General features: G+C 38.5%; 1 protein-coding gene across 1 annotated transcript in view; it reads left to right on the top strand.

The window, feature by feature from the left end:
* Positions 1–11,574, top strand: part of LOC107692780 (A disintegrin and metalloproteinase with thrombospondin motifs 17-like) — a 147,808-nt gene that overhangs the window by 29,646 nt on the left and 106,588 nt on the right. The window contains exons 4-6 of the mRNA XM_016492003.1: positions 2,045–2,217; positions 6,862–6,945; positions 7,931–8,085. Coding sequence (XP_016347489.1) covers positions 2,045–2,217; positions 6,862–6,945; positions 7,931–8,085 — 412 coding nt within the window. The remainder of the gene's footprint in view (positions 1–2,044; positions 2,218–6,861; positions 6,946–7,930; positions 8,086–11,574) is intronic.

Genomic DNA, 11,574 nt, shown 5'->3' with positions numbered 1-11,574 from the left:
CCTATCTCTCAAGTGGACCATTGACACTCCTAATTGAGATTGTAGATAGAGTGTCAATGGTCCATTTGAGAGATAGGTGGCGGTAATGCACTTATAAGTCTGCGATCCGCATAAAGCAAGAAAAAGAAGACGCGTCAGGCGCCGGCTGTTGAGAACGCGCCACCGCTCAGGACAGTTCGAACAGTTCGGATATTACGTGAATCAGAGGTAAAAAACGATATAAATACTGTTCAGTTTCTTGCACAGACCGATCGTTTTGTGTCTTTACACATCAGTGTATTGTCACGAGCCGCAGGGTTTAATTTGGTTGGTTTGTGTTAAAAATCTTCGTTTGTGTTCTACTGAAGAAACAAAGTCACCTACATCTTGGATGCCCTGGGTGTAGATAAACATCACATTTTCATTTTTGGGTGAACTATCCCTTTAATATTCATGCTTGCAATGTGTGGATCAAGCATTCATGTGTGCATAAAGTACACTATAGCTCGACAGTTGGGGTTTAAAGAAATGATGCTTTTATTATAAGCATTAAATTGATCAGAAGTGACAGTAAAGAATATATTCATAGTGTTACAACAGATTTATAATTTAATAAACGCTGTACTTTTGAACTTTATTTTCGTCAGAGATGTTGAAAAAGATGTAACATGAAATATTAAACAGCACCGTTTTTAACTAACAATGAGAAATGTTTCTTGAGCAGCAAATCAGCATATTAGAATGATTTCTGAAGGATCATGAGACTCTGAAGACTGGAGTAATGATGCTGGAAATTCAGCTTTGCATCACAGGAATACATTAGATTTTAAAATATATGAAATTAGAAAACCGTCACAGTTTGGCTAAGGAGGACCCAGATGCAGAATGAACGGGGGGGAAACAGTTTAACAAAAATGGGAACACAAAAGGACGAGGCAGGAAGATGGTCCACACAATAGGGCAGGGCACACGACAGGAGAACAGGCTGGTCGGGGATGGGGGTAGCTCCAGACTCGGTGGCAAAAGGGGACTAGCAGCTCAAAGAACCACAGGCTTGGCCCTGGGGATGGTAATTCTTGAAGCACCAAAATGTCTGTCAGGTCAGAAGAATCAGCGACCAGGGAGGACTCAGGAAGCAGGGCAGGAACCAACACGACAGACACACACAAAGACAAGACAACAGGAGACAAGAGATAGACACAGATCAAAAGTAGTAAAAACTTGCAAAACTATGACTAGGGAGATAAAACAAGAAATAAAACTGAAAGGAAAAACAAAAGTAAAAAAAATAAATAAATCATAAACGAACTTATGAAAACAAAAGGAAAAAGCTAGGAATAAATGACTAGAACTACAAACAAAAATAAATAAAGACGGCAACCTTGCTGAAAAAAAAGAAAATAAAAAGGACAAAAATAAAAAGATCAATAACTAAAATAAAGGAACTAAACCACAAAGACTGGAACTAGACTATAGACTAAACACGGGAACAAATAAAAACTAGAATTAACAAGAGGGAAACTAGACTGGATGCAATATACTGAATAGCAAGTTCTAACAAGACTAAAGACACAAGCAAGGAGAATGCACACAAGGCATACAAAACAAATCAGCAAAAACCAGAAGGAAATGAGCACAATAAAAAGGGAGTAGAGCACACGAGGATCAGGTGAACACAATTGGACAAACAAGGACTAAACAAGGGGGCGTGGTGATTGAAAACGAGGAGGAAGGACAAGAGGAGCACATGGCCAACACAAACAAAGACACAGCCATGTGCTCAGGCACAAAATATACAAAGACACATTAAACAAAGACAGGACAGACAAGACTGCCAGGGCAGGATCCTGACAGAAAACAGTTATTTTAAATTGCAATAATATTTTATAATATTACTGTTCTTACTGCATTTTTGATCAAATAAATGCAGCCTTGGTAAACATGAGATACTACTTTCAAAAACATAAAAAAATCTTACCAACTCAAATGTTTGAACATTAGTGTACAGTATTTCTCAGGCCTAACAGTTCTTGTGTGTGCTTTTGTGTATCTGTGTGTGTGTTAGACAGGAAGAAAGAGAAAAGGGCAAAAGGAGCAGAGGAGGTCCGTGGCAGGAGGAACGCCATCAGGCTGAGCAGAGAATACACGGTGGAGACGGTCGTGGTGGCCGACGTTGACATGGTGCAGTATCACGGAGCTGAGGCTGCCCAGCGCTTCCTGCTCACCGTCATGAACATGGTGAGTCTCATACCGTGGTAAACCTCCACAATCGTGTTAAAAAGCAAATGCCCAATTAATTTTCTCCATAAAGGAATTGGTTTTAAACAAAATGTATATCCTTTCAAGACAGAACTACCATGAGCTCTCTGAGGTTGTGATGTGCGAGTGATCTATGAGATGCTCTCAAATGGTTTTGTTTCAAGACCTAGATTTTGCACAAAGATAAAAATGTCCTTAACTCTATAAAGCTTGACATATGAAATAGTAGTCAGAATAATCAAATATTTAGAAATGGAACGGTTTCAAAATATAAAAAAAGTTTTGTTTTTGTTTTCACTGAAAGGCCTTTTACTTGCTAAAAAAGTATGAACTATCAGACAGAAGGCACGTGTGCAACAGTTTTTTTTTTTTAATCCAGGTTTTTTGTATTAAATTTTGCAGACATATAAAATGTATTATCTCAGTTACAAAATGAGACAGGATGTCTGATAAGAGGAAAAAACAAGAAACAAAAGAAATCAACAGAACAACAAAACCCCCACCCACAACCCTTCCCGAAGGCCTCACACACAAAAAAGAAAAAAAACACAATTCAAGTTTAGTCAAATGGTCCCCTACTAAGACTCTAATGAGAAGGTCCAGATGTTACAGTTACGTTCTCAATAGTGCCCAATATAGGGCTCCATATTTTGTAAAAGGATCTCAATGATCCTTTGGAAGAGTGTCTGATTTTTTCAAGGTGGATGCATTGCAATACCTCTCGTATCCAATCATCATGTGATGGGGGAGAGGCATGTTTCCATTTAAGGAGGATGGCACGCCTAGCTAACAAAGTGGTAAAGGCAATGATGCAGCACACTGTGGATGATACAACTGAAGCTGGGGGAAGGCCAAATAGGACAGTCAATACGTTAGAGGCAAGGGTAGTGTTAAGGGCCTGTGAAAGTGTTCTAAAAATGTCTGACCAGTAGTCCCTTGTGCAACAGTTTTTTCAGTTAAGTTTTGATTATATTGGCCTTAGAAATGTGGCTCACAGTTTAGTTTGAGGGCCAATTCTCACTATTAACTAACTAACTATTAATTACGACTTTTGCCTCCGTAAACTAAACCTAAATTTGCTGCTTAATAATAGTTAGTAAGGTAGTCGTTAAGTTGAGGTATTGGATAAGATCAAGGTATCTAAAATAAGGTAATGCAGGAGTAAGGCATTATTAACTGCTTTATAGGTACTAATAAACAGCCAATATGCTAGTTAATAGTGATTATTGGTCCCTAAACTAAAGTGTTACAGAAATTTGCATATCAAATATGATACAGTGGTCTTTACAGGGTTAAAACTAAGTAGGCCCAACAATATGACACTGGCTGAATGGGAAAATTGACAATTTTGGTTTCCAAATGAATTTTGATGGTGTCATGCTCTCGACAGCCAATAATAAATAAACACATTGTGGTCATTACAAATGTTTATTCATGCTGCATGTGTGAACCAGTATTTAATTCAGCCTGGGCCGTGTTTTCTTTTACTTTGCGTCCATGATTTTTACAGATGAGGGCATGTCAGGCAACCTGTCCATGTCGCCATCTGCCTAATTTGGCTTCTGCTTGGTAACAGATTAATTTGCAATAAAATACTGCTGAGTTTGAGGCACAGGCATCAAACAGCAAAAGATATTGGCAGAGTTTTATCAGCGTTTTATTTTGCTGTATTAACTATCAACAATTACATGGTTAGTTGTATCTTATTTGCTTTCAGCTGTTTTTTGTTTTTTTTTGCTGACTGTCAGAACAACCATTTGAGAAGCGCTGGCCTACGCTAGTGTATTTGCCGTGCATTTTGTTTATACTGACAAATGGTTTAAATATATGCCTAAACTGCATATTTTGCACGTAACAGAGCATTTGGACACTGTAAGTCCTGGCAAGAAGAGAATGGGCTCATAATACAGGACAGAGAGATAGATAGTAGTTGAGCGTAACATTTGCTCTGCTGACCGCAGCTGTGCTGAGTGTGAGACACACATCCATGAGTTGGCAGCTCACACACACACACACCTCTGTTTTATCACATGGCCTCTGTTCCAAAAATGTGTGTGCTGTCTGTGTACAGAAAGCAGCAGTTGAGGTGTCCAGTCAGAATTTAAATCATAATCTTTTAGTAAAAGATTTAAAGTAAATGCACCTGTAAAATGCTGTTTACCGTAGGAGTGGGTATTGCTAGTGTTGTGGCTAAGAAATGCCGTTCACCCTTATTTTTTATACAATCTTGGCAAAGACCTAATTTAAAACCCCTTTTATTTCCATAATTTGACATGTTTCTGAGCGAAACGATATTGAGTTAATAAAATGTTGGACGAGACTTGATTTAATCCATCTGGGATTGAATGGACTGGAAGTGGTTGTTTCAGAATGGAGTCAAGTTGCTGGAGAGGTTGGAAAAATTGAAAATGAAAGAGATTTGTGATATTAGAGAAATTGCATATAAATCCGTGTTTTTTTGTGAATTAAAAGTAAAAGTATTAAAAATGTTCTTCGTTAGTTGAAATAAAGGTGATATATATATATATATCTGATTTTACTTTCTATTGACTTTACCTAACAACTTTTGTGATTGTTCAGATTTATGAGATTGTTTGTGTAGGTTTGAAAGGAAGGAATAAAGAAAAATCATCTTCAGTTGTGTATTTCAGTCGTGTCCCAGAGTGAATGACCTCACTCTTATCAAGTTGCTCATTCAGAACAGGTTCGTAAACACAGTGTTTGCTGCGAGCGTCTGGAAGCAGGCCTGCGTAATTAAGTACAAACAAACTGAATATTGATCTGTAAAACAGTCCACACAACAACACCTCACTGCATCTGCTGCGGTAAAGCAAAGTTTATCAACTCAAGAACGGCCCTTTCTACTGTATCTCTAATGACAATGGTGAGTCATATAAAGATTAATGTAAAAATGAATGAATTGCCCAGATGTGTGTGATTTGGTAAGAAAGTACACCTCCTTTTGTCCTCCCTGATGTTCTTAGATTTACATTCCTCACAAGCGAGTTCGACAACGCTGTGGAAAATTGTGCTGTTATTCAAATCAGTCTCTGCGATTCTCCTCCAGATGCCGGTTACTCATCAATATCTGAATCCTCCCTTCAGTTCAGCTCTATACTTCTTCATTAACTTCATCCCGCATGGAATTGTTGTTGGTTTTTATTCTACAATAGTCAGTAATGTTTTTTTATGGTATTGTGAATCACACAGCTTACATCTCTGAGGATGATGAAAGCTCAAACACCTCTATCCCTTCTTTTATCTTCCTTCATGTAGAGATAATACATGTTATATTTCAAAAGTTATTGTTTAGCGATTTGGCTTTGCCAATGTGTTTTTTTTTCAATAACAAGTGGTGATGCTTCTACAGAATATTTACTCAAAATTGTGCTATATTCACACAAGGTGTAGGCAGATATTAGAAATGACACAAAGATAAGCTTTTTCTGTTGAATTGAAAAGTGGAATAAATAAAGAAATGAATATTTGTAATAATATTGAAATAAATTAATAGAATTTAAATAAATAATTAATTAAATAAATGAATAAATATTTGTAACATTATTTCTTGATATTTCCTGAGGAAATAAAAATAGAATATAAAATATAAAAATATATATAAAATAAAATTAATACAATTAATTAAATACTGCATAATATTTTATAAAATACTGTAAAATTCTTGTTTAAACAACCCAGGCATATTTTTCCACAGTTTTTCATTATAAAGGCCCGTTCACACCAAGGACGATAACAATAAAGATAACGATAAAAAGTTACATTGCTCCGTTGTACAAAATTTGTTGCGTTCAGCGTGACCAGCACCTTAAGGCCCGTTCACACCAAGGATGATAACTATAAAGATAACGAATAAGATATAGTTCTAAAAATCGTTCTCAATATTAAAGAATAGCTACTACCACAACTATAACGATAAAGACAAAGAGAAACGATATAGTTGGAATCACTTTCAAAACGATTTTTCTCCAGCTGATGAATGATAAAAAATTGACAGCCAATCAGAATCCATCCTGCTGTAACGAGCTCGAGAATTTAAAGCTGCAGACGAGCGTGCGCTTAGAATAAACAGACGATATCGTTCGCTGGTGTGGACGCTAATATCGTTATCTTTACAGTTATCTTTATAGTTATCGTTCTTGGTGTGAACGGGCCTTAAGAAACAAAAAAAGACACTTTTTTAATTATGATGCAAATTAATCATTGAATCAGTGTTTTGAATCAATTTATTTAAATAGACATTAAATCAAACTTACCAACTGTAATATCATTTTTGCATTAACACTCATATTTTCAAGTCACAAGACAGAGTTGTGAAACCCACAGAAACAATGTCTTCAGTTTACAATGTTTTTTCAGATGGTACTGAATAGCTCAATATACCAGCTAGGCCAAAAGAATCAGCTGATATTGGGCTATTTTGATATCAACATCAGCTGATAACATGTGCTCTTGGCAATGAACACATTTTTGCTTGCCTTTTTGTCTAAAAATCTACTGAAATCCACTGAAACTTACTACTGATACTACATGTTTTCCATTTTAAAATATTTTGAGTGAATTTTAAGTCAAAGTTAATTCTCTTGTCTCGTTCTCTCTCTACAGGTGTATAACATGTTTCAACACCAGAGTTTGGGTGTGAGGATCCACATCCGGGTCACCAAGTTGGTTCTCCTGCACACCCGTCCAGTAAGTGTACAAACACTAGATCAACATCCAGATCTATGTACATCATGACTCAACCTGCCATTTATCTGCTCCCTTGATGTTTTATCCCTGTGATGTTATCCTCGCTCAGTGTGTGTGTGTTTAACAACCGGTTTTCCCCTTCATTTTATTGCTGGATTTCATTCTCTCCAAAGGCTCCGGAGAGTCTGCCAGAAGGTTTTTTGAGTGCTCACCTCAAAAGTCTGAAATGATGTATGCCAGGACGTCACTGAATAGCCATTAGTGTAAATATGTAGTGATGCTTCAGGGCAAAGCCTTTGGACTTACAGTCTCTGATGCTTGAAACAAACTGTCTTCACGTACAACAGCAATTCTCAAAACCCTGTTGATTTCATTGTGTGATCGATGAATCAACAAATCCCACTTCATGTCAGCGGGAGTCACAGTGTCACATGATCTTTCAGAAATCATTCTAATATGCTGATTTGCTGCTCAAGAAACATTTACTATCAACAAACATTTGTTCAATAAAACTCTCTCTAATGACTAGCAAGTAGCAAAGCAGCAAATCATGATTCATGTAAACACTATCATCTAAAGGCTCTTTAAACCCAAATTTGATTTGTGTGCCTCTTTTACTGTTTCAATAGGAAATACTACTCTCATCAGTTTTATAGGGTCTTTAAAGTAAAATCCACTGACTAGTAGTGTAAACTGTTTGTCCCTGGGAGTCTGTCATATTTAATTTGAGGCTAAAGAAAATGAGGCTGTGTGAGACAGAATTACAGCCCATTCATTATGTCTTACTGTTTTAAAGAAAAAAAAAATCCCACAGTTCAGTTGCGTGTAAGGTGAATTGACTGACGTTTAATGCTCTGATCGTGTTCAAATGACCACAGAAGAATATGTTACTACAGACCTTCTTACAAATACAGTGGGAAGTATCTAATTTAAAGTTTTGCTGAAGTCTGTAAATCAGATTCTAATTGTCTAGTGTGTTTCTTAGGAAAAGCTGAAGGTGGGCCACCATGGAGAAAAAGCCCTGGAGAGCTTCTGTCACTGGCAGCATGAGGAATACGGCGCACGATACCTGGGAAACAATCACGTTCCTGGGAGCAGAGACGATCCTCCTCCTGTGGACGTGGCTGTGCTGGTCACCAGGTACTTATCAATCACGCTTTGATGAGCAAATATGGAACTCAAGTTCACATTCAAGTGTGAACTTGAGCAGAGCTTCATGCATTCACTAAAACAGCAAAAAAATAAAATCTCGATTTTTTTCAGAGCGTTTGGCCGATTCTCGATTTTTACCATTTTTAACTAGTCAACTTGAAACTGTAACTACAACATGATTCAAGTAACTTTTTCTTTATTAACCCTCTAGTTAAGAAAATTCTATCCTAAGTGCACCACACATAAAGTTGTCAACATGATGTAAATGTTAAACAAATCACTTTTTAAATATCTTTGCAGAAAAGATGCATGAACTACAACTACATCTTGTACTATATGTTCAGAAATAATACAAGGAAAATGCTTTAAAAAATTATCAAAAGTCAAGGTAATTCAGATTCAAAATGACTGAAGGTATAACACCAGTAGACAAATATTTACTATAAATGTTCTGTAAAAACAATGAACAGCAGCTTTCAACCTATCACCATGATGCAAACATGAAATATCAGACATACTGTATAGTAGTAGTTCTTTACAGGTTTTTTATTTGATTGAGCTGCTTTTTTTTATTGATTTTTTTCTATGTAAACATGGATGTGTTTGACTGTTGCACTCGCATCTCTTGCAGCATCTCATGGATGAAACGGCATTATAAAAACGCTGCGCTCAAGTTAAACATTTTTCCTATTCCTCATCACATCTTTGTCAATACAAAAGTGAATTCTGTGTGAATGTCACCTAGCGATATATTGTACTTATGGTCCTTCACAGAGTGTGTCACGCGTGAGCGGTTAATCACATGTGCCGACATGCGGTTGGGTCAATCTTTTCTCTTTACTGTTATCATTGGCATATTGTCAAAGTGTCTATTTCTAACGTTTGGTAATATTTCTATTCAATCGTGATTCCTCGATTTCTAAAAAATAAAATCGTGGCAAAACATTAAATTCGAATGAATCCCTAAAATCGAACTAAAAGCTAACAGCTAACAGCCCTAACTAAAAATGACCAAATCACCAGTTGATTAAAAGACACTAACCAAAAACGATGAAAAAGGTTAGTTAAGAGACAAGATTGTGCAGAATTTGACAGATACAGACAAAAACAGACATTTTACTTCTGTTTCCAAATACTGTTTTGGCCCATCACATCTGCACAGATTTTATTGCGTTTCGCTTCTCCATCGCTGTCTCTCTCTTTTACGTCTTTCACTTTCCGTTTTGTCACACATGTCCTTTGAAGTTCGGTGTCTTTCAGCTCTTGGCTGCTTTAGACAGATTTAACCTCTTTTCGTCCCTTTTATTGGGATCCAACACAATTTGAACCCGCCAGTATCTGAGCTGTGATAGAGCCTAATAATCCTTCTGTCAGCGAGACAGGTTTGCTCCCGATCTTCATCTTTTCACTACAACAGATTACTCACGGCAGCCAAAACACAGCATTCCCGGCTCGGGATTAGGGTTTATTAGCGTACTGTAATTTTCAGGATCCAAAAAAGTAAAGAAAAAGAAAATCCTTTTGTTAAAACGACTCATGTGAGCCTGTCAGATACTATCTGTCATCCCAGGCCCGAAGAGCTCGCAGGGAGAGCCAGCACACACAGAGACGGCCTTTGTTCCCCCTACGCTGGGTTAAATATGATCTCCGCCGGCGTACAAAAGCAGCTCTCTGTAAGGATGCGGCGTACAGGAGCAACATCTGTCTCAGCTTGCATGCCAAGATGGCTCGGGGCAGCGGGGAATGCATCAAAGCAAATTAAGGCTTGACAAGGTGTGCCTCGGTTTCCCCTCTCACAGCTTTGTTGGAGCTGTCAGTGGCTCGTCCCAGGTTCCTGCGGCACTTGCTGACTGAAGAAAGATTATCTTCTTAATGCTTCTATGGCCGCATTCACACCATGCTTTTCACTGCTCTTTTGAGAGCTTAAACTCATTCAGGCCTTCGCTGAGATCCGTCATAAAATCATTACTTACCGATCTATGTTTTTAAAGAGCTGTTGCGGGTAGAGTCCCAGGACTAGGGCCGGCCTCACTCTGCCCATGTACTGTACTGGAACATGCCGTGTTACATGCATGGTTGTAGTTTACAGCTGTGAGAAGTCAAAGTGATATTATGATTAGCATTATGTCAAACACTGCTGTCTGTACGCATACAGATCTGTAACTTACACTCACTTGTGAATTTAAATGCGATTGTTGTGCGTCATTTTGAATTACATTTAGAATGCTTGAATTTGGATTACATTTGAATTGGGGTAACAAACAGGATGTAGAATCTCAATTGAATTTGATGTGAATCCACAGTAGCGTTCAAACGTTTCAGGTTAGTGGTATTCTTTTTTTTTTTTTAAATAAATTATTTTATTGATTAAAAGGATCACTAAGACACTTATAATGTTTAAAAATCTTTCTATTTCCAATAAATATTCTTTTGAACTGATTTCTGAAGGATCATGTGACACTGAAGACTGGAGTAATGAGGAAAATTCAGGTTTTATCACAGGAATAAATTACATTTTGCAATACATTCAAATAGTTGTCACGGTCACTCGGGGAGGAAGGAAAGAGGAGACGCTGGAGAATACGTTAACTAGAATTTAATTAAAAATAAACAAAAGGATTACAAAACACAGGAACGACATTTAACAGCAGACGGGAAACAAGGGGCAGAACACACTATAAATACACAGACACCAATGGGACACACCTGGGAACAAATGAACTAATTAATCAAACACAGCTGGACACAAATGATAACCAATGAGGACAGGACACAGGAAGAACCAAATAAGGGCAAACAGGAACATACACATGACAGATCGCCCCCCTCCTGGCCATGGCGGAGCAGGGGACTCAGGGAGCCATGGCGGAGCAGACAGTTCAGGGAGGCATGGCGGATCAGGGGACTCAGGAGGCCATGGCGGATCACGGGACTCAGGAGGCCATGGCGGATCCTCCGTGGCCTTGCGGAGCAGGGGACTCAGGAGGCCATGACGGATCTTCCGTGGCCTTAGCCGGCTCGGCCACGGATATATGGCCCCTAAAAAAAAAAATTTCTTGGGGAAAACTAGGAATCCTGGGGGGCACTCTGGAGGAGTGGGCACTTGAGGGCGCTCGAGGGGATTCAGGGACTGGAGCCCTCCTTGGGCTAAGTACAGGGACAGGAGCCCTCACTGGGCTAAACTCGGGACAGGAGCCCTCCCTGGGCTAAACTCGGATGACATTTAACAGCACACGGGAAACAAGGGGCAGAACACACTATAAATACACAGACACCAATGGGACACACCTAGGAACAAATTAACTAATTAATCAAACACAGCTGGACACAAATGATAACAAATGAGGACAGGACACAGGAAGAACCAAATAAGGGCAAACAGGAACATACACATGACAGATCGCCCCCCTCCTGGACGGTGCGTCCCGCGCCATAACAGTTCCATCGGGGAGGGGGGGGGAACAGGACTGTGCAGGA

The sequence above is a fragment of the Sinocyclocheilus anshuiensis genome, unplaced genomic scaffold, assembly GCF_001515605.1.
Source record: "Sinocyclocheilus anshuiensis isolate Anshui unplaced genomic scaffold, SAMN03320099.WGS_v1.1 scaffold45, whole genome shotgun sequence".
Lineage (NCBI taxonomy): Eukaryota > Metazoa > Chordata > Actinopteri > Cypriniformes > Cyprinidae > Sinocyclocheilus > Sinocyclocheilus anshuiensis.
Note: the sequence above shows the minus strand (reverse complement) of the source record. Positions and strands in the feature narration are given on the sequence as shown.